This window comes from Phodopus roborovskii, unplaced genomic scaffold, assembly GCF_943737965.1.
Source record: "Phodopus roborovskii unplaced genomic scaffold, PHOROB, whole genome shotgun sequence".
NCBI lineage: Eukaryota > Metazoa > Chordata > Mammalia > Rodentia > Cricetidae > Phodopus > Phodopus roborovskii.
The window spans coordinates 5438342-5462065 of NW_026126546.1; the positions used below are offsets into that span (position 1 = coordinate 5438342).

Here is a 23724-nt window from a genome sequence, read left to right on the forward strand (position 1 = left end):
CAGAACTGTGGAAAGTACACAGCCTTGTACCTGGAAGATGGCTCCGACTGATGTCGAGAAGTTGTCATTGCTGTTAACAATGTTATTACCTGCATGGCTTCCTGTGCTAAGTACTATGTCCAGGATCTATGCTAAGTGCTTGAGGCCAGAGCTGAGCTCCTGCTTTTGGAGCTCCAAGCTGAGTGGCACAGGCAGGCCCTAAAGACATCTTAATCTGTCACTGGTGAGAACACTGGGAGACATGAGGCCACCACATACTTGATTGTTGTCTCTTGCTGATTCCTGCCGCCAAGAAGGTTGTAGTGAAAACACGTGGGTATTGTGGGAGGTCACTATAGCAATGCATTCACTCTCTAAAGAGAAATGACTCATTGTAAGGAGAGTGCCAGAGAAGCCATCAGCTCGGGTCACCAAGGCCCATGAGCTTCACTGTGACCCTTCTGTGTATCCCCCACAGACCTGCCCACAGCCACCCTACTCTGGAAAGGATTTCATAGAGACCCTCTTCCCAGATGATTCTTAGATTCTGACAAACTGATTATTAAAATTCATCAGCACAGGCTAGAAGTGACACTCCAACATTTGATGCAACCACAGTGAAGAATTATTTAAGGTCTTTGTGAGAACTCTGATAGGAAATAGAGGTGTTGTGGGGTGGAGGAATGAGACTGGAGGCCAGAGAAACTTCCCTGCATACTTGATCTGGATCCTGAAAGATGTGTCAGCATTGTTCAGAAGCAGGCACACACAGCATTGCAGGGAGATGTTAGCCAGGACCCATAGGCAAGGAGTTGATTGACAGAAAGCATCTAAGAACAGATTTGGCCGATAAGCAAGGAAGATGAACTTAGTGAGGCAAGAATAGATCACACAGTGCCTGCATCCCATGGTACAATTTACGGCTGTGTAGCAAGTTCACCAGAAGATGTTAAACAGCATCATTTGTCTTGAACAAACAAAGACCCCAGAACCCTTTAAGTAGCAGTCTTAGGGATGAGTATCCCAATCTCGAAATCTAAAACCCAAGTTCCAAATGTTTTGAATTACACCACAAATAAAAACTTCTACACATGACCTCATGTGACAAGACACAATGAAAAGGCAAGTGCCCTAGAACTATGTAAAATTACTTCCATGCTATGTACACGAGGCTACAGGAAATATGAATTATTTTCATTGTGAGACCTGTACCTACCTTGGAGATGCCTCATTACATATGTGCAAACATCCTGAAGCCTGAAGGAATCAGAAGCCAAAACACATCTGATCCTAGACATTTGAATGCAGGATATCCCATCCATATGTAAATTAATGTTTCTGCAGGAGATGCTGTTTAGAAGTCTGTCCCCTGCTTCACACATTAACTGTTAATGTGTTGATGTGTTTCTGCTCTTCCCATTAGAACCACTGCAAGCCAGGGACTGGAGAGATGGCTCAGTGGTTAAGAGCACATCCTACACTTCCAGAGGACCCACATTTACCTCTTATCCATTCTACTAGAAGAATCTGACCCATTTAACATGAAGTGCTTTTCTGGCACTGTTCATGATTCATTTCTGTCTCTTATCAGAGCTTCTCTATTTCTTCCGTAGTCAATTAGACTTCCTCTCCCCTTCCTCCTCCCACACAGACTGTGAAATCCTAATGGTCTATGGCTGAGAAATGTCTTAACACTTTAACAAAAGCAGTTTCCTGTAGCCACAAATACTTACTAATAACCTCAGAAAGAAACCAATAACCTGAGGTGACAGTTTCATTTTATTACAAATTAATATGAGAGCGACACCCGAGTTCATTGGCTAACGAAGAGCCAAACAAAATTAAATGGCCCTTGAGGAATTCAGAGAGTGCCCAGACCCATTGCTTATCTCTACTTCCCACAGTTATTGGTACACTTTAAAGCAAAGAATTATGACCATGTATAGTATGTGTCTGGATTACCTGTGTTCGCATTCATTGCCCATGCAAAGACACACTGCAGTATTAAAAGCCAGTTTGCATCTGTTGGGAACCTGCTTTGCACCAGCCTAGAAAAGAAGCTTGTCCCGTGTTACCTCATTGTGGTCTTTAATCCATGGAGTCTAAGACTTACTCACAGGCTCAACGTTTGACCAATGACTACCAGACAGTGAAAGCAGACATTGAAGTTGGAAGCCAGGTCTCCATGACTTAGTCCCTTTCTACTGTGATTGTACTGGGCTTTTAAAATGCAGGAAGAAGAGAACTGTGGAATAGCAAAGGACTTGGTTATTATTATTCAGGAGAAGTAAAAGTTAACCTGGGTCTTTAAGTATGAATGGGAACTAGAAAGTATGTCACATGGGGTAAAGACTAGCAGACAAGAATTGAGGATTATTTGTAGCTCCATGGTAAAGAGCTTGTCTGGCAGGTGCAAGGTCCTGGGTACAATCTCCAGCAAGATAAAACTGCAAATAGTCTAAGGCAATCGATAGACATCTAAAAGCATGCCCCAGTGTTTCCTTAGATACAATGGGTTCAATGTGGACAGGGGCCAGAAAGGGGGCTGTAGGTGACTGGGGCCTGTTTTGAGGAAGCTTCTGTGCTAAGGATATTGAAGTTTATTGTACAATAATTAGGCAGTTTTGTAATAATTTAGAGTGAGTGGTTTGAACACAAGGACAATATCAGAGAATGTTAATTGAGTACTTACTGTATATTCAGCGACCAACATAAATCCACTTTCTATCTCAATAATGTTACATAGAAGAAGACATTGTTATTGCTTTTGCCAAATGAAGAAACTGAAGCACAAATAAGAGCTTAAGTAGCTCACTCGAGGCCATTGTGTCTGTAAGTATGGGAAACCAGCTGAGTAGTGACAAGTGACTATCTGTCTGAGCTCTCTGTTCGCTGAATGTCCTTAGATTTCTCTGGGCACAAAGTTAAGGGGCAGAGATGATAAAAGATCAACACAGAAATTAGAGAGAGCCAGAGAAGAAAATTCTAGAAGGGAGAAGTGAGGAGACTTGGAGAGTGATCAAGTGATCAGTGGCAGAGGCTACAAGAGGGGGTCAAGTCCACAGTGACCCCAGGTTTTCAACTGTGCAGGTGGGCAAACAATTGGCGTCAGCTGCAGTCCAGGAGAAGGGTCGGTTTAAAAGGAAAGTGTCTGGCGGGACCCATTGTGGAGGTGCCACGGGTAGGGCTTTCAGAGACTGAGAGGCCAAGCTAGAGATATTGCCACAGCAAGGAGTGGAGAGGAGGCCATTCCTGGTCCCAGGTAGACCAGATGGCCTGAACTCCCAGACCTTGGCTTCTCTGTGGAACATTTAAGAGAGGAGAGAAAAGATCTCTAAGGGACCCTCCTGGCTGAAATGCAGTAACTCTGTGTTCACAGTCCAGAAGGACATAATTACCTGGAGTGACAGACTGGGGTAGCTTGTCAGCTGGCAGGCTACATGCTAAATAGCTTTTAACACTCCAGTGCACACCAAAATCTTCAGCACCATCCATGGAGCTGAACAGCAAGTGAGGGAGGGTAATGTGGCTGGTGTTTATATTTTCCCCATATTTTTAGTGGGATCCTTATTCACTAACTCTGGGCATTGATGGCAAATCCTACCAAATGTACATTTGACAACTTCTCTCACCCAATTCCATGTGTCCTTATTTTTCTCGAAGGGCAATTGTGTGATGGCCTGATGCCCTTTGGCTCAGAAACTCATTTCAATTAAAAGCCTACCTTGGAAGGAATGTTTGGCTGCCAGTCAAGGCAGTTAGATGGTGATGCTGATTTTGTTATATAACTGGAAACTGCTAGGAGTGCAGCCAAAGGTTCCATGGTGTCCAAGTCCATCCCACATATCCATAGTAGACTCACAGGAGTCCATGGAGTGGGTAGAATGCACCCAGCATTGTCATGATCCCACTGGGAACAACAAAAAGCAAACAGTACTTCTGAAAATGTGATCAAAGTCCAAAGTATCTGTGTATTCCTTAAACACGCATGTTTCCATATTGTGATAGTTTGTCTGATAATATAGATGACCAATGGGAGGTTAGCATATACAAAATGGGTACACTTTCAAATGTTTATTAATCTACATGTTAATGATAAGGTCACATGTTTTTGTTTTAGGCTATAGAGAAATCCTAATTTATGCAAATGTAACGTTAATGGATCTCCACAGAAAAAACTTGGGTTGAAGGATAAGTGAGTAAAGGCGCTTGCCACCAAGTCTGACAATTAGAGTTCAACCCCCAGGACTCACAAGTTGTTTTCTGATCTCCGCATATATACTATGGCACCATGACACACACACACACACACACACACACACACACACACACACACACTAAGTAAATAAATAGACATAACTTTAAAAACTTAAAATCTTGGTTTTGGGTTCAAATTCACTCATCAGGCTTGACACATTGACTTGGAGATATTTAGGAATATAAAAATATATAGTGTGCTGATACACGAGTATGTGGCCATGAGTTTTACATTGTGTGTTTTTAGCAGGAAGGTGAAATCTCTCTCACACCCTCCAGCCCAGGAGGGTTAATCAACTTTGTGCAATGCATCCATGCTGTATACATCTGTATACTATCTTCCCATCAGTTGCCTAGACGTCTAAGTTATTGGCAGACTATCACTATAACTTGTGTTGAGGTGAGGCTGACACGCTACCTTACACTTTATCCACCTCCCATCACCTCATTGTGTATCTCACACCATCACAAGGGAATAAAGGAAGTGTAATAAGATATTTTCAGAGAGAAAGAGGGAACACATTCGCATGTGTCTCAGGACAATGTATCATCATGATCTATGTTATCACTTGCTATTGCTGTTAGTCTCTTACGGGACCTGATTTATAAATGAGACCTTATCCTAGTAGGTAGCTATGCAGGGGAAACAAATCACATGTATTGGTGGTATCCAGGCCTGCACTGACTTCTGCATAGCCTGGAAAGCTGCCAGCAGATTGCAGAATTGGAGCCACATCTAGATTGGTTTCCTGCACCAGTACCCTGTATTGCCCTAAGAGATAAAAACACAATGGTACCAGGATTCTGTGGAGATATTGCCAATCCATGCAACTGAGTTGGGCTCCTTTGAAACTGCCAGAGCATGCTGGCACTTGAAAGGCTCTGGGAAGTCAAGCAGGGTTGAATGCAGATAGACCTCATGATTCCAAGACAGGTATTTTCTCCATGGGTATTGGGTAGCCTTCCCAGAGCTGGCAGCACTGCAGGGGACCATGTATGTGCCAGTTGGCATGTCAGTAAGATGTCCGGTACCAGCACATGCTGTGGTCTTTATCACATGGCAGAAAATGGGACCTACTCAGCCTCAAGAAGGATAGACAGGAGCAGGAGGCTCTGGGGATGGAGCTGGATGCAGGAGACACAAGGCAATAATGGGCATCCAACCAAAGGCAGTTCATGATCAAGTTGAGGAATGAGCCAACAACTGAGCTGCCTCTTCCTTCCAGGAGCAGTCTTTGAGCTGTACCAGAGCTATAGAGACAGGGAGACTTAGTCGGGGGCATAGTGTGCAAAGTACTCATTGTTCAGAGAAATGTGGAAGGGGAAGAGCCAGAGCCCTACCCAGGAAGCCCAGTCCCTCCTGGCAGTGCCCAGTATATAGTAGGGTAGGGGGCTGTGTCAGGGACCTGAGAGTCATTTGATCCCAGCTGTGCCAAGATAGATGGGTGACCCTGGCAAGTCCCTCACCATGTAGTGGCTTCTTGTGGCTGCAGAGCAAATTTACATTAGCCAGAGCAAAAGCTACAGTTTCAGAACTGGAATTGAGATAACAAGGTGTGGTAGAGCCATGCTTGTTTGGAAGGCTTTCAGAAGAATCCCTGCACCTTCTGCAGATCCGGGTAGTTCCAGGTTTCCTTGGGCTTGTGGTACCTCACTCCATGCTCTACTGCCCTTTTCACTTGGCCATCCTGTATCTTAAATCATCTCCCATCTCTCTTAAAAAGACATTAGTCATGGGATGAGACCAAATCAAAACTTAGGATGATTTTACCATGAGGCACTTCATTATATCCGCAAAGACCCTTTGGCAATGTGATGGCATTCACGAGAACTAGGGGCGGGGCTTGGGGCCTGCCATTCATCCCACTGCACCCTTCTTGTCTTTGCTTCCTCACCACAGAGTGCCTTCTGCACCTGTCTCACCGAGAGTTGAAAGGATTCAATTTATACAGAAGCCTTCCAGAGCAGCTGGCAATCATGGAGCTGTCATTCATTAAGCAATACACGCCAGGACTTTGTCGGGTTTCCAACTCCCACCTGGTCCCTGAATCCAAGCACTGTGATTCTGAGCCACTAAAGCAGCTGTGCAGGGATTGTGGCATCAACATTTCTGTTCGGTCTTCAGCCACACGAGTGCAGAAGCAGGGAATCAGCTTCCCTGCAACTGCAAACATCTGTCACCAACCACTCAGCAGCCTAGCAGCATCCATCGCCTGCAGCTTCTACATTGAGTCTCAAGTGTGCTAAGGACTGTGGGCATGACAGGGACTTATGAGAAGCACTGAGAAACACTTGGTGCCCCCTGTACCCTGGGTACACCTGTGAAGCTGTCATCAGACCGTAGTGTTCAGATCAGGCCCTGGAGCTGCGTATACAAACACCATGCAACCCTTTCTCTCCCAGATCCTCCAGGACAGGAAGAAGCAGACAGGTAGATGGATTGTAGTACAGGAAAGTAAATTCTTATGGGTTCTGTCTAGCTCAATAGCTGCCTTGATGATGGCATGGGGTAAGGAACAAGTGAGTTCACTGACTTTAGAATCTGGCTGATATAGGAAAGGACATACAAAAACAAAGCTGAACTTTTGAAGCCTACAGTATTTGAAGAATGCTAACCCGTAAGGCTGGGGAGGGTGGCATTTAAAGTAGACTCTACAGCCCTGCTGTTTGTGACTGGGCAGGTGGTGGGGTGGATGATCATGACAGATAAAGGGGAGGTTTTAGTGACAATCAGACTGCCATTCAAAAGGCTTTGGATTTAGAGAGTGCCCAGTGTGAGTCAGGTATCCTGATAAATCGTCCCAGGCATCTAGCTATTCCAGCTTCATTTGTGTTGCTGTGATAGAACACCCTGACATAAAGCAACTTTGGGGAGAAAGGGTTATTTAACCTCACAACTCTGGGTAACAGTCCATCACCGTGGGGATAGTCACAGCCGCCGGAGCCACAGTTGGTCACATCACACTCTCAAGCAAGAGCAGAGAGATGTGAATGTAGGGATGCTCACTGCCTGTGCTCAGAATAGTTCCTCCACCCACACAGTTCAGGACTCTGCCTAGGGGATGGTGCCACCCACAGTTGATAGGATCTTCCCACATCAATTAACTTAGTTAAAATAATCCCCTACAGACATGTCCATGGTCCATGGTCCAGTATGGATAATCCCTCATTGAGACTCTCTTCCTGGATGAGTATAGGCTGTGTCAAGTTCACAAAGCTAATCAGTACACCAGCAGATAAACCAAAATCACTGTCCACATTTGACAAAACAGGAAAGGATGCTAAGTGATACGTTAAACTCTGCTCCAGCCAAACCCCATTATCTTACTGTCTACAACATAACCAGTTGGGGCTTCAGTGAAGAGGAAGGAAGGGAGGAAGGAAGGGAGGAAGGAAGGAAGGAAAAAAGAAAGGAAGGAAGGAAAGAAGAAAGGAAGGAAGAAACGAAGGAGGAAGGAACAAAGGAGGAAGGTGTCAAATGGCTGTATGTCCTCAGAGGCTGTGGTTTCAAGGGAAGGGAAGCTTATGATTGAGAACACTCCACAACGACTCAGAGTGAATGGAATTGCTCATCAGATTTAAGTTCCAGATTCAGTGTGTTAGTATACCAAGGAGAATTCAGCCACCCTGCCCTGATCCAAGCTCTCCTCACTGTTCTGAGTGCTACACAAAGCCTTGACAGCTTCAGTCACACGTGTTGCTCTGCGGAACACACGGGAAACTAAAATTCACATAACATCAAATTAGCCATGCCAACCTTGCCATCCTGAGATGGGTAGCACCTCCACACTGCTCTGCAACCTTTTCTTCTATCCCATTTCAAAAACATTTCCTTGGACAGGGACATACCCCAACAGCAGCTGCCACCTCCTGTCTTTGCCACCAGAAGTGCACTCTGTCTACTGTCTCTGACTCACTGCCTGGATTGTTCCTGAGCTTGGCTGCAAGCACAGAACACTCAGCATCCTCGTACCTGGCCACCTGCTCCATGTTGATACAGAGAAAGAATGGCAGTCTTCCCAACCCATGGCTCAGGTCTTACTTTTCACTGTAGAGGTGTGAGCTATGCTAGGGTCTCCCAACATGACTCATGCCCATGCACCTCCCTGCCTTTTACCATGGAGCCACACACTCAGACCCTTTCTGCTCTGTTCCAAGCCTACTGTGGCTCTCCAGGGGCAGTTGCTGGTGACAGTGGAGGAACTACCAGCAGGCTTGTCTCCCTATGCCCAAGGCCAGGTATGACTAATATTCTCTCTTCCTTATCATTATAGCCCCAGAAGTCTTCCAGGTATATGTGGATGGAGGCCCCGGGTACTCATACCCTGTGGACTGGTGGTCACTGGGTATCACGGCCTATGAGCTGCTACGAGGCTGGGTAAGTCCTGTGGAATATGAGGTAGAGAGGAAACATGAATCTGCATGGTTGGTGAGATGCCAGAAGGAGGTGCTGGACCAGGATTTTAGCCACCCCTCAGGGAGCTCTGGCCCAGCCACTCATTCTTCTGATAGTCAAGGAGATCCTTCTGCCCACTCAGGGAAGGAGGTCACAGAAGGTCTGTAGATGAATGGCCCAGGATGAAGCACCCTAGCCTCTTACTTTCAAGCTCCCTCCTCTAAACTCACAGTAGCATCAGAGCCCAACTTCCTCACTTGACTGAGTATTCTTTCTGTCGTTTCTCTCTCATCTTGCCCACCCCAAATCGTTCCCAAATAAATAACTCAGAATCTCTAAGGATGATCTGGGACAGTTAGTGCCTGCCTGTTTTTACTTTTGGCTCCTTTGAACTGAATTGCTGAAGATGATGGTACCATCTAACAACCAACAGCTCAATTTTTTTTTTTTTTTTTGGTTTTACTTATATAGCTGTTGGCCAATGGCTAGAGCTTCTTATTGACTAGCTCTGTCTTAGCTATTAATTCATTTCTATCAATCTAAGTGTTTCCACATGGTCTTATCTTACAGGAGAGAGGGTCCTGACCTCTTTTCCTCTCATGGCCTACATCTTGACTCCTCCCTGCAGCATCTCCAGAATCCTCCTTGTCTCCTAGGCCCACCTATCTCGCTTTCCTATTGGCCAACAGGGCTTTCTTTATTCATTGACCAATAATAGAAACATATTTACAGAATGACATCTCCCATCATCTCCTCTTTTCTGTCTAAAATAAAAATAAGGGCTTTAACTTTAACATAGTAAAATATATAACAAAAAATAAGAACAAATTTAGTCCATTAACATTATCAGGAATTAAAGAAAACATTCTATCATCTATCTTATCTTTGTGAGTCTAAAGTCTTATATGTAACATATCTTTAATCCTAACTAAGGAAAACTACAACCATAACAATCCATCAAAGACAACAGAAGGATAATACATAAACTCTAGAAATGACAGACACATCTTGTTACCTAGACAGTCACCCAAAGTTCTTCTGTTAATTGGTGCATTCATCTTCTGCCCATAGGCCATAGTGGGTATGGCAGACTCCTCAGCAAAGCAGGAAACTTTAAAATGTCCAACTGTATTGGCAGTTTGTCAATCACTTTTCCCTGTGTCCTGCAGAATTTCTGGCAGTCTCTTCCATGAAGCAGAAACCCTGTAGCACTGTCCACCTTGTATCTTTTTCTGTGGGTCCTGCATGCCTACTTTATAAAGCATATAGTTAAACAATCCAGGCAAGAGCAGTATCTTGTCCAAATGGCTAATCTTGCCATATTGGAAACAAACTCCATAACAAATTTTTTCGATGTCCATCTTCCCTTCTGACACAGTTGTTGCCAGGAGCAGTTGTACCTCACTGTCAAGAAAAACCCTAAACCATTTTAAATGCCATAAATTGTAAGTCTTTGAAAGGTTTGAAGAATATTTATCCATCTCAAATGTATCTCTGTATATCTAGAAATCCTAACCAACATAATTACAAGTTTTGATGGTTATAGGTAACTATATATAATTTGTACTAAATTATATGTTACATTTTTAAATGAGCTGTATAAACATAATACTAAACAAGAGGAGAAATATACATATCACAAAATTGCCTTAAATTGTATCGTATCAATAAATGAAAATCCATTCCAAAACAAAGTATTAATTTCTATACCACAATCCCCTTTTTACCTTTAAAAAGATTGGTTGTGATTCCCATTTAAATGAAAACAAACATTTATAAGCAATATTTGGGAATTTGGGCATCATTCTTTCCAAACTGCTTCCTGCTGGTTGGGGACACTATTTATACCATGGGGATCCTAAGAAAACACAAAAATCCTGGCTGTAGTCTGTAAGGCTGCCTTGTCCCAGCTGTTTTGAATGTTGGATCACTTGGGACACTGCTTCAGGGGGTCTTGCTTAATCAAACCATGTTAGTCTGGAAGGAATCCACAACTTTTCATTTTATATGGAAACAAAAATAGAAATTCTTTTCCCCAATAACCTGTCCTTAGAATTAAATTTTGAAGCCAAAGCATTTTAAAAATATATAAATGGGGTTAATTCAGCAGCATTGATAATCAAGTGTATTTTAGCAGTTGTTCCTTCGTTAGCAATTGAGCAATTCAAAGACAACACAATAGCATACAGTACACAGACTCTCTGTGTATTTCCCGTCTTTAGGTGGCTTTTTTTTATTGCTCCATTTCTTTTACTTCTATTTTTTCATTTTTTGAGACAGGGTTTCTCTGTGTATCTTTGGCTGCCATGGAATTCACTCTGTACACCAGGTTTGCTTTGAAAATCACAGAGATTTGTTTGCCTCTGCCTCCCGAGTGGTGGAATTAAAGGCCTGTGCCACCACACCCAGCTACTCTCTTTCTTTCTATGTTTTTAACAACCACTTTATCCTGTTTCTTTTTCTCTCCCAGCCTACATATATTTTAAACACACTGTGAACCTTTAGAGGTTGTTCTTTATCTTAATCTGTCTTTACTATAAATCTTTATCTTTTTCTGGCCACAAGTCTTTTATCTGCTAAATAATAACATTGCTAAAATGAAAGCCACAGCTGCTTTAGCTGCAGTCTATCAAAGATGGCGGGGTAACCTTTACCGCCAGCACTGAGAGCTGTGCTCACCGCCTTGGTCTATGCTGCCGGCTTGGAGATGTGGTCACTGCCACTGCCAGCTGCCCTGTTGTACACACCATTCAGTTGGTAGCAGAACCTCTTAAAAGAGCCCTGTGGGTTTTTTTCTGCTTATGCTGAGTCGGGAAACCTCCCTTAAAGGAGCCGTACCAGTCTCTGCTTGTCTCTAGCAAAACAGAGCCCACCCGAGAAAAATGCTGCTACCAAAAAGCCTTGCTTGTCTCTGTCCTTTTGTTTCTAAAATCCCTTTTTAAGCATTTGTCAAGGTTTAAGTGGAGGTTCTAGTACCCACGTTGTATATGCCATTCCGTTATGAGCAGTTTCACACCAGCCTGGTCCCAGAGCCTCATCAGCCCCAAGTAACGCAAAAAGACACTGTCTTAATTATGAAACTGTTGGCCAGTTACTAGTGTTTCTTATTTGCTAGCTCATTTCTATCAATCTGTGTGTTTCCACGTGGTCTTGGTTTACCAGGAATGCCGGGTCTGCATCTCCTTTGCCTGCTACATCTCTGCAGAGAAGAGAGCAATAGCTCATATTTTTATTTAAGCCATAACTCTTGTGACCAATCTGCATTTGGGATGTGTGTGTTTTTTTTTGTTTGTTTGTTTGTTTTTCTCTTTTGTTTGTTTGTTTTTCTCTACAAGTGTCTTTGAAAAATTACATCATCTCAACTCCCAGGCCCACAGTTTCCTCAGTCATGTAATGGAGATAATGTTTTGTGGGGCTGGTGTTAGAGGACATTTGCCCCTTGACTGTGGTCCTCTCCTTGCTTTTGGATCCACTGGCCAAAACGAAAGGTGTTAATCACACTGTCCACAAGTCTAACACATATGTGCATGTTCATGGTAACAGAGGGCAGCCTCCATGAAGGCAGGATCTTTTGTTATTACTAGTTAAAAAGTTTTCATTTATTTTACATCCCAACGGTTCCCCTCCTTCCTCGCCTCCTATTTCCTCCCCCTCCTCCCACCTCTCTTCTGCCTTCCCCCATCCAGTCCTCCTCTGTTTCTGTTCAGAAAGACGAAGGCTTCACGTGGGTGTCAACCAAGCATGACATATTAAGTTGAAGCAGTACTAAGATCCTTTCCTTGTATTAAGGCTGGCAAGGAAACCCAGTCTGAGGACTAGGTTCCCCAAAGCCAGCCTAACCATTAGGGACAGCTCCTGCTCCCGCTGCTAGGGTTCCACAAGTAGACCAAGCTACACAACTGTCACACACATATAGAGGGCTGAGGTCAGTCCCATGCAGGCTCCTAAGCTGTCAGCCCAGAGTCTGTGAACTCTTATGAGCCCAGGTTAGTTTCTGTGGATTCCCTTGTGATGGCCTAAAGGCAGAATCTTATTTGTGTGTGTGTGTGTGTGTGTGTGTGAGAGAGAGAGAGAGAGAGAGAGAGAGAGAGAGAGAGAGAGAGGGAGAGAGAGAGAGAGAGAGGGAGAGAGGGAGAGAATCCTTTCTGTTGGATGATCAGGCATGAAGAAATGCTTCTTGAATAAATGTATGATGAGAGCAGCTCTCTGGTTCAGTCAACTTTTTTTTTCCTGCTCTTGAACTCAGTTGCCAGCAATGTCTTGGCAAACAAACAAAGAAACAAACAAACAAAACCCCACAAGGATAGAAGAAAGCCTGCTTCTTCAAAATTAAGTTCTTCATTTTTCATTCTCGTGAGTTTTCTACTGAGAGACACTTTCCAGGGAAGAGAGAGAGTCACAGGCCATTGAAGGCCTTTGGTACAGGGATAAGGGACTGTGTAACTACCAGAAAGTGCATCTGTGAGGAGCTGGGTGGCCTTTCCCCCAACTTGTCTTTGCATGGCAGGACTGTTCAGTGAGTTATGACATAGCTTGCTTTCTCGTCTTCACACTAGAGACCCCTAGTTTAGTCAAATGGCCAGTCCAATAGCTCCTCGCCTTCCTCACCTTCCTTGTAGACAGGGGATTCAGAAGTCATCCTTCTTCCTGGAAGGACACACACACACACACACACACACACACACACACACACTGGCAGTGACAGAGTTCTGACAGAACTGAGGCTCCTGGCTTCCCAAAGACAAAATAGGCAGCAGTGGGCTTTCCTGCTTAGAGAGGTGTGGGAGCTCCAGGGAAGGCAGGCGAGGATGTGTGCTGCTGGTCTGGCTTGTCAACCAGGGTCTCAGAAATGCCCTAGTTCTGACAATAAGTAAGTAAATAAATAAATAAAAATAAAACCTGCTGTCTCTCTCATGAAGAACTGGGCACTATGCAGGAAGAACAGAGAGACCTGGTCTCCCGTGCAAGCAAAGAGAGGTCATTTATAGGCTGGGTAAGAGGTGCAGGGAACATAGCCTTTCTTGGAACCTAGAGCAGAATCTCAGATCTTGTCTCTGCAAACCTGCCTTGGGAAAAAAAGACCCAGGTGAGTACCACTTGTGATTGCAATTCCCACAGCCAGGCTCTGTGAGCCTGGAGCATGAGTAACAGAAAAGGCAGAAGAGACTTAGTGACCTGCAGTGCAGACACTGTCCCTCCTACCTGGATGCCACCCTGCCACCCTGGATGCCACCTTTGGGATGCGGGAGGCTCCTTAACTGTAGAGAGAAGCTGCCTCACATATCTGTAATGAACAGAGAAGGTCCCTCATCATTTGGAGGAGAACTGCTTCCTTGTAACAAGGAAAGAGACTCTGAGAGGAACCTCACTGGCTCATTAGGGACCCCATGGGTGGCCGTAAGCAGGGCTTCTAAGCAGTTGGAGTGCTCAGATCCTCTGTCAACCTCCATCACATCTCCCCAGCAAGGATGTGTGGAGATTTAAAGAACTAGGGATGTAAATTATCAAGTAAAGTGTGGTACCTGGGGATCAGCATTGTACAAACCCCAGCTTCCTAACTTCCACAAGGCTCCCACCCAGAGTGGCCTGTTGTGACCTTCCCAGCTTAGCAACCTTCACACACTACACAGGCCCTTGGGGGAGATGCTGAGCCCAGCCTGGCTGCCATCTATTAGATGATAAGTCCCCAGGTGTGGGAGCAGAAATGCTTCTTCATACTGTAATTCATGACTAACTTGCCTGAGCCCTGGCTTCCTTATTCATAAAAGGAAGATAATGAATACGGTCACTGTGTAGTAGAAAATGTGGCCAGAGCCCTAGTAGCATGGGGCCGAGGGGCAGAGTGCTAATGATGATGGCAGCATACAGCAGGACGGTGTCACAGGATCCATGGGTGCAGCTTGAGCATTGAGGACACAGTTGGGAGACCCCAAGTGGCATCTAAGCTGGTTCACCTGTGAAAACTGTCAGCAACTGTGTGAGCAGGCGTGTAACACAAATAAATAAAAGACCCAGAGACAAATATTGGGGGTTCAAACTTCAAACTGAATATTAGAAAAGCAAAGCAACCAGTCACTAGCTCTCACCTCTAGCTCAGGCTGAAAGGAAGGGCTGGTCCACACACAAGCTCTTCACCAAGTTTCAATCTGCTGCCTCTCCTCAGTGTGACTGGAGAATGAGAGCCTCTCTGAGACCTTGCCTCTGTCTTACATACTTCCCTAATGTTGGGATTAAAGGTGTGAGCTTTAATTCTCTTTTAGACTGATCCATTCTTGTGTAGACCTGGGTGGCCTTGAATTTACAGAGATCCGACTATCTATCTCTTAATCCCGAGTCCTAGGATTAAAGGTGTCTACTAGCACCTCCTAGCTTCTGCTGGGATTAAAGGTGTGTGCCTGGCTTCTATAGCTTATGGCTGACTTTGCTTTCTGAATCCTCAGGCAAGCTTTAATAAATCATAAATAATATCGATCACTACACAGGAGTTCCTGCATGACTTCTAAGATGGTTCACCTGTGAATTGTCAGCATCAGTGTGAGCAGGACAGAGAAGGGAGGCTGAGGCAGACTTTGCTGTCAATGAACCCTGTAATGAGTAGGGTTTTTCCTCCCACCGCCAGTCTTGTCCCGCCGCTGCACCAGCCCCAAATAATACACAGAGACCCTGTATTAGATACAATTCTTTTGGCCCGGGTACTTAAGTATTAACCCATTTCTGCTGATCTATGTATTTTCACGTGGCCTTCTCTTACCGGGGAGGCGGCTGGCGTCCAGCTCTCTCCAGATTCTCCATCTTGACTCCTTCTTACTACTTTCTCTTTCCTCCTTGTCTCCTAGTCCCTCCTATCTTCATTTCCCATTGGCCAACAGTGCTTTATTATTAACCAGTATGAGAAACATATATACATAATGACATCTCCCATCAGAACCCTGTCACCTGCCATAGGGTACACAGAGGACTTCCATGAAGAGCCCTGAGGTGTTGGGCTTTGAGGGGTAGATGGTACAGTGCCATCCCTTGTACTTAGGTAGGGAAGTGACAGGGTGGTAAGTATACATGGGCATGAGCTTAAGCATCATGTGCTTCTGAGTTCTGCTACAAGGGCAGAGCCTAGTCTAAGAGGCTCAACCCCAATGCTATAAACATTTGGACTGGGCTGACCTTTGGGGTGGAGATTGTTCACGAGGTGATCTGCAATGTAGTTGTACAATGTAGCCAGCAGAAACCTCGACAATCCAGTTATGACACCCCAATATTTCCTGGGGGCAAACTGCCCTAGACTGAGAGCCTCTGCCACAGTGATCAAGAGGACCGAGTGACACCTGCCCAGGAGACCACATGCAAGGGAGCTCTATCTGTAGAGGGTAAAGCTTGGAGATCTAGTCAGGACAATACTGCCTTTCCTAGCTTGACTGCCAACAACTTGCCTCCCTGTGCTGTCCTCATCTTTAGCTCCAGCCAATACCTCTTGGGGGCTGACTGTAAGTGAAAATATTGGGGTGTAGAGAGGTCAAGTAAATAGAGGAAGGACGTCTGGGGCACTCTACAGAGCAGGGCTCAAGTGCAGAGCCGAGAACCGCTGCATGCATCCTGGTTCAGGGCTCAACCTAAAGGGGCAAGGGCTGGTGAACTTGTCTCAGCAAAGCAGAGAGACCACAGTGCCTGGAACTGGGAGCCCTGGAAGTAATTCTGCTCTTTCCTGGACACAGGGTGGTCCTGGCTTTCTCATCAATCCTCAGACTTACAATCTCTGTGGAGATCATCCACCAGTTCCAGAGGGGAAACATTCTCAGGCTTTGGAGTTTCAAGTTGCCTAAAGGGGCAGCTATTCTGAGTAAAGGGATTAGAGGGCATGTGTGGGATCAGATGGCGGCCAGCCTCACTGTAGCAGATAAAATGACAGCCTACACCAGTTCTCCCCCTCTATGCCTCCTATTTCATGGCAAATTGCTTTTTCAAAAAAAAAAAAAAATGAGTTTCTTAGAATAAAGACTTACCCAGTCTCTGCTGCTGGAAACTGCTTTTGCCATCAGGCCTCTAAATCACCATACCCTCTAAAGACAGCAGCTCTGAAACAGGGCATCCTAAGGACAATGAGAACAAAGCAGTAGTGAAATCCAGCACTACTAGAAGATGCAGCGTGGCCTTTAATGCTTGCTGTTTAACTCAGAGGAAGACCTGTATCGCTGTGCCCTCCCAAACTGAGGAGGGCTGAACCCGGAACGTAGACGTTAGGAACGCCTTAGCCACAGCGCCCCAGGCTGACTTTAAATGCACGTGTTGCCCATGTCTGAATGTTGAAGTTCCATGCTCAGTGATGGGTCACGGTGCAATCAGTAAAGAACTACACAGCATGGGAACCTGAGTCTGACCCCATAGCAGCTCTGTGAAACTCAGAGGCAGTGGCAAGCACCTGTATCCCCAGGGATGGGGAGTTAGAGACCGGAGGCTCATGAGGAGCCTCTGGCCAGCTAGTCTAACCCATCTGGGGACCTTCAAGTTGAGTAAAAGAATTCATCTCAAAAAATCAGGTAGAAGGAGAATAAAAAAGACGCTCCGTTTCAAGATCTGGCTTACACACAGGCGTGCACACAAACATGTATACACATGACGCATATAGACCCACACACAGAGTTCCCATGATTGCCACTAGCGCTGGTATAGATGGTCTGCTCCTTCTAGTTTTTGGAAAGATTTCAGATATCAGAGAGACACTCCTTGGAAGTCTGGTGGAAATGAAGAACTCAGGAGAGTTCGTGAGTGGCCAAGGGTAGAAACTCGAATGTCAGTGACATGACATTTGGCCTCTGGCTGATTCCTCACCTGGATTTCTAGAGAGAGCAGGGGAAGGGAGGCGGGGTCTCTGAGAAAGCCCCATCTCTGAGCCTTAGCTTGCTGACTTTTAAAGTGAGGATGGAAACAGGGATGTCTTCTTCCCTGGCGCTCTTTGTCCTCAGTGTATGGGGGGGGCGGAGTCAGTGGTGGAACCGCCCAATGAAAGAGTAGAAATGGGGGCACAGCCCCACCTCCCAGTCCCTAGCCCATATCCAGGCGGTAGTGTTGTACTCTGGTTGTCCCATCTCCTACAGGGACCATAGAGCATAGAGCACCCCTGAGCTCACAAGCTTGCGCTCTGTGGGTTTCCTCCCACCCTCCGTTCACACCCAACACATATCCAGCGACATGTCTGCATGTCAAGACAAGGAGAGGTGGTGACTGACTTTCCAGCAGACGGAGGTTGTAACTAGAGATGTCCCCGTGGGTGCTCAATAGAAGGCAGCAGAACCCAGCCTGTGCCCAGCACCCAGCCTGTGCCCAGCACCCACAGTCCTGCCCCTTACACTCACAGAAAGATGCCCCAGCGTCCTCTGGCCGAGACATCACCCCCATGCCCTCCTTTTGCACTGCCCTGCGGTGTGAGAGAGAATGGGCCATAGCATCTTGAATAATTTTCCATCATCACAGACTTCCAGAAAGTGGGCTGCCCCTTCTAAGACATTCTCCCTGATTCTGGCTTTGTCCTTTGTTACAGAGGCCATATGAAATCCACTCGGCCACACCCATTGACGAGATCCTCAACATGTTCAAGGTGGAGCGTGTCCACTACTCCTCCATGTGGTGTGAGGGCATGGTGGCCCTGCTGAAGAAGGTAAGAGGTCAGGGAGCTATGTGAAAGGGACAGCTAAAGCAATAACACCCTGCCATAGGGTCATTCACAGATCACAAAGCCCAGCCATGGGGGCATTGATAGATCACAAAGCCCAGCCATGGGGGCATTCATAGATCACAAAACCCAGCACAGTGCAGTGTGTGACAGCATAGCCCGGCTCTTTTCAGTTCTCTGCAAGTGCCTAATAATCAGAAATATCTACTGCATGCAGCTGCTGGCCTGGCAGGTTTTAAGAATTCCTATGGTGGGAACTTGCTAGTAGGATGGATGCTGGTCCTCCAAGTGCCTGGTCCCTCGGCAAACCCAGTGAGTCAGAAGCTTGGGGCTTGGTGCACACAGGAGCATCAGCTTGCTCTTGGGACAGCTGTTCTCAACACTCACCTCCCAGATGCCATCCAAGAAGAGCCTGTTTAAGTCTGTGCCCACTGCTTTGGGGAAGCAGGGGTCTTTGCCAGCTGCCTCTCATGTTCTGTGGTCCTGATGGTTGGGATGTTTATGCAATGACAGTTGACAGCTGGGAGAGAAATGTTGATGGGAAAGGGACCCTTGTGGGCATGGAGTGACACACTCCTCTTTAGCACATGCCAGGTCCTTACCAACCCTGTTGGGCCTCACCCTGACCCTGTGCTTTAAGTGAAGGAGCTGCCACCAATCCTGCTCCAAGGCAAGGTGAAGGGACAATCTCAGGAGGTCATCAGGCCATTGGTCTTCCCTGTTAGGTGGCAGTTCCCGAGGTAAGCCCTGCTGCCCTGCTGCCCTGCCCTGCCCTGCCCTGCCCTGCCCTGCCCTGCCCTGCCCAGTGTAGATCAGTGGTCTTTGCATCTCATGAACTAGAGTGTTCCAAAAGTCAGGGCAGAGCTGAATAGATGGCTCCTTTGGCAAAGTGCTCACTTGGCAAGCATGGCAGCTTGAGTTCGAATCCCCAGCACCCACCTAAAAGTATGGATGCAGCTCTATGCTGCACTTGGAAGGCGGAGACAGAAGGACCCCTGAGGCTTGCTGGTCAGTCTAGCCAAACCCATAAGCCAACTCCACAAAAATAAGATGGAAAACCATAGAGGAAGTCATGGCCTCCACATACACACACATGCCTGCACATACATCTATACATATGTGTGCATGCATATAAAAAACACAGACAATGCAAAGCAATGCCCTGTGTTGTTTTTGTTTATTTTTTGGTTTATTTATTTCATGTGTATGAGTGTTTTGTCTTCATGCCTGGAGACTGTGGAGGTAATAACAGGGTACCAGAGCCCCTGGAACTTGAGTTACTAACAGTTGTAAGCTATCATGTGAATGCTGGGAACCAAATTCGGCAAGAACAGCCAATGCTCTTAAACACTGAGCATCTCTTGAACCCCTCTGTAGCTGTTTTCACACTCTAACTCCATTAGCAGAAACTGGCCTTCAAGGAAAGGTAAAAGCGGACCTCTCAGTTAGGTCACAGAGGTCACCTTGTAACTCATGGGGGGGGGGATTCATTCTTGTGAAACCAAGTCAGAAGTCCTCAGATGAGGCAGCCTGCCTGTTCTTCCCAATCAAAGCTTTTGTGAACAGCAGGGAGAAGTTGCTTTTTCAGAGAACTGAGCCCCAGAGAGGGACATGGAGTCTGAAAGCTTAGCCCCTCCCCAAGAGTCATTTGCCATATGGCCTTAGAAAAAAAGAGCTGACCTTGAAGTCCCTCCCTAGCGTTAGGAGTACATATGTCACTCTGGAGCTAACCCAGACAGGGTAGGCCACTGCCCAGCATGGCCTGCAAGGACACCCTACGTATTGGTGAGACTCCATTTTCCAATCCGTGCTCACCCAGGTGAGATACATCATTCACAGAAGTGCCTTTGCCCTCTGACTGCAGCTGCTGACCAAGGACCCTGAGAGCCGCCTGTCCAGCCTCAGTGACATCCAGAATACCACCTACATGGCTGACATGAATTGGGATGCGGTGTTTGAGAAGGCACTGATGCCCGGCTTTGTGCCCAATGTGAGTCAATGCCCCCTTTAGCAGATCCCTGCCTTGGCGTTAAGCATGACCCCTGCTGCTGACTGGTGCACTCCCTGGAGGTCACAGAAATAAGGTACCAACAGGTTCATGGTTCACGGAGATACAAGATATCTGGACCAGATTTCCAAAGTGTGCTTCTTGCAGTGGGCCTACAGGCTGCTGAGCCTCCCTGGCCTCACTCTCCTGTTTTAGCACAGTTGCTGGTTGGTCCCAGGGAGACAGCCATCTTGCTGAGAGCCCATCCTCACTGGCCTCTTCTCAGGAATCCCATGGCAATGCTCTAGAAGGCTCTAGAGGGCCTTGGCAACCACTGTCATGTGACTGTGAATGTGTGGGTGATGAGAGCCAACATGGCTGAGTGTGCACTCGGTGTTGGCATTGTTCTTAGAACTCCCTGTGCAAGAAGTTACACACTGTCCTGAGAGCGGGTCTTGTAAATATTCCGGGTGAGGTAAAGTAATTTTCCCAAGATGACCTGGGACAAGGCCAGCAGAACTCTGGCAAGGCAGGATCAAGGCATGCTTTTGAGTGGATGGATGGATGGTAGGCCTCTCAGGAGAGACTGGAGCCTGAATTCGAGGTTTTCCTCGAAAGATGGCAAATGCTGAGGTAAAATTGTGTAACCTGGAAGGGATTCCCAGCTAAGGTCAAGAAGTCAATGATGATGGGAGGAGCTCAGGCTCACGGGACTCACGGTAGACCCTAACAAACAGAACAGACATCGCTGTGTGTACGGGTCCCACTGAAAGGCAGGGTGTAGCCCCAAAAGTCCTGCCTCATTTTCTCATGTCTGCTCATGGCCCTCACCTGACAGCTGTGGAGGGCGAGCGAGGCTCACAGAGGGTTAGTGGCTCATAGGGGAAGAGCCAGGATTTGTCCCGGGTCCGTTTGTAAAGCCCCATCTTTCTCCATTCTCTGGGTGTGTCTTCACTGACCAGGTTTGAGACGGCCTGTCCAAACTGGTGTGGTCAGCAAACCCTACCTAGCTTGTGACTTAGGTTCAAGGCCAGCTAGCATTCCAGTGGTGGTTCTGGTACCATGACAGCTGAGAAAATGCCCGTTCTTGAAGGGGCAGCCACTGGATACTTAGTGGGTCTATCTCAGTGGATCCCAGCAGCCCTTGAAGTTGTTCATCTCACATAATGGTGGACACAGGGCAGGGCTCGTGTGTCACCTGGAGTCACCCAACTCAGAGGCAGGCTGCCCATGCCTGAGGTAGCACCTGGCTTGGATCCTCTTAACTGTGTCACAGCAAGCCATGCCCTCACAGGCTTGGGGACACGGAGATCAGGAAGGACTGAAGTATTTTTAAGAAACCATGAGCTGATTCTTTGGAAGTGAGGCTTTCCCACCGTCCTGAGTCTCCAGAAGTGAGGAAGCCTGCCCAGGACCAGAGAGCCACAGCACCAGGATTCCCCGTGCGACTACAGAGCTGTTGATGCCATAATCACAGGGCTGCATAGTCGAGGGGGGTGGTCATCAAGACAGCAGCCCTCCAGGACAGTCAGGATGGGTGGGGCTCCACCCTGCAGCAGGGCCTGGACTGGATGTGGACAGCTTCAGCTGTGAGAAGGAGGTAGTAAGCAGGACACAGAGGGCAAATGGCTTAGGCAGAGGCAGGTAGATCTCTGTGAGTTTGGTAAGACTCTGCCTCAGCCAAGGCTACCTCAAAAGTACATTATTTAAAATTTAAATTAAATTATGAAAAACCATAATAAGGAAGATAATGACATGTGAGTATGTCTATGATGAAAGAATTAGTAAAGTAAACTAAATAATAAATAAAGTAAAATTACATATAAAAAGAGTCACAGGATTTAGATCAGTGGCTCTCAATCTGTGGGTCCTGACCCCTTTGCAATTCAGACAACACATTCACTGGAGTTGCCTAAGACCACCGGAAAATACAGATATTTACATTATGATTCATAGCAGTAAGAAAGTTACAAAGTAGAAACAAAAGAAATTTTATGACTTTGTGGTCACCACTACATAAGGAACTGTGTTAAATGGTCACTGTGTTAGGAAGGCTGAGAACCACTGATTTAGACACAGGGAGTTAAGAGGCTGTGGTTGCCCCCGCTGGGACTGCGTCTCTAAAGGGATGGTGTGTGTGGTGAGACTGTATCGATTCATCATCAGAGAGAACCCAGGGTGCCAGCTAATGTCACCACCAAATGTGGAGATGCCTGGCTATGTGGAAAGGATGCACGGTTGGTGACGAAATAAACCCCAAACCATGCCTTTTCTATCCGCTTCCCCCCAGAAAGGGAGACTGAACTGTGACCCCACGTTTGAACTTGAAGAAATGATTCTAGAATCCAAGCCGCTTCACAAAAAAAAGAAGAGGTTGGCCAAGCATAGGTCCAGAGACAGCGCAAAGGACAGCTGTCCCCTGGTGAGCCCCCAGGGGAGGGTTCTGTGGGGGAAGAAGGGGACGTGTGGAGGAAAGTTCCTTCTTATTCAAAGGTACATTTCAGCCCTTCCCTCCCTCTGTGCCCTTGGGGAAGTGGTGCCAGGGCTCCCCACTTGATGCCAGTCCTGGAGATCCTCATACTCCTTGTATAAAATAATGGACTGTTTAAAAACCAGGGCACATCCACCATTACGCTGCAAATTGCTTTAGGATCACTTTCATCACGTGACACAGGACAAATGCTGTGCACATAGGTGTTGGGCATCACTGTTCAACACAGAACTCGCCAGCACAGGCCTATCTGCAGGGTGCCTGAGTGAGACAAGAGAGATGCTGGCAGGCAGCCAGGGCTCTGTGACACTAGGGAGGCTAAAGAGGGTGACTCACATGTCACTTCACTCCTGTGAATTTTTGCATGGTGTTCAAGGCACTTCAAATCTTAAGTTCTGCTCTATGGAAACGTCTAGAAATTTCATTTCTCAACATTTTCGGACTTCAGTCGGTTGGATCTGTGGGGGGGGGGGCATCACAGAGAGCTGACTTTACCACTTGTTTGAAGTATGCCTCCAGCATATGAATGATCTCTCATAGTGCAGGTCTGTGCAAGGATGGCTACAGAGGGAGTACCATCCACACTGAGACACCCAAGAAAAATACATGGCACCTCTGTCCCTGTGTACCTTTTGTGAAGGGCCTATCCTGCAGGGCTCACCCCCTGCATCTGCTCAGGCTGCACTGTGACAGTCCATCACAGTGGAGAAGGCATGGCAGCAGGTGCTTGAGGCATCTGGTCACACTGCACCCACAGTCAGGAAGCAGAGAGGGATGGATGCTGGTGCTCAGCTCACTCCCTCCCTATTCATTTTGGGGCCCCAGCCCATGAGACGGTGTGGCCCGCATTTAGGGTGGATCCCCCCACCTCAGCTAACCCAGCTAACCCTCACACGTGTGCCCAGAGCTTTGCCTCCCAGGTTTTCCTAAATCCCATGCCGTTCTATCCA

General features: G+C 46.7%; 1 protein-coding gene across 1 annotated transcript in view; it reads left to right on the plus strand.

Annotated features, from left to right (window-relative positions):
• The window catches only part of Stk32b (serine/threonine kinase 32B), a 225708-nt gene that overhangs the window by 194788 nt on the left and 7196 nt on the right, over positions 1–23724 (plus strand). Inside the window, exons 7-10 of the mRNA XM_051200286.1 lie at positions 8511–8614; positions 18165–18281; positions 20161–20286; positions 22574–22705. Coding sequence (XP_051056243.1) covers positions 8511–8614; positions 18165–18281; positions 20161–20286; positions 22574–22705 — 479 coding nt within the window. The remainder of the gene's footprint in view (positions 1–8510; positions 8615–18164; positions 18282–20160; positions 20287–22573; positions 22706–23724) is intronic.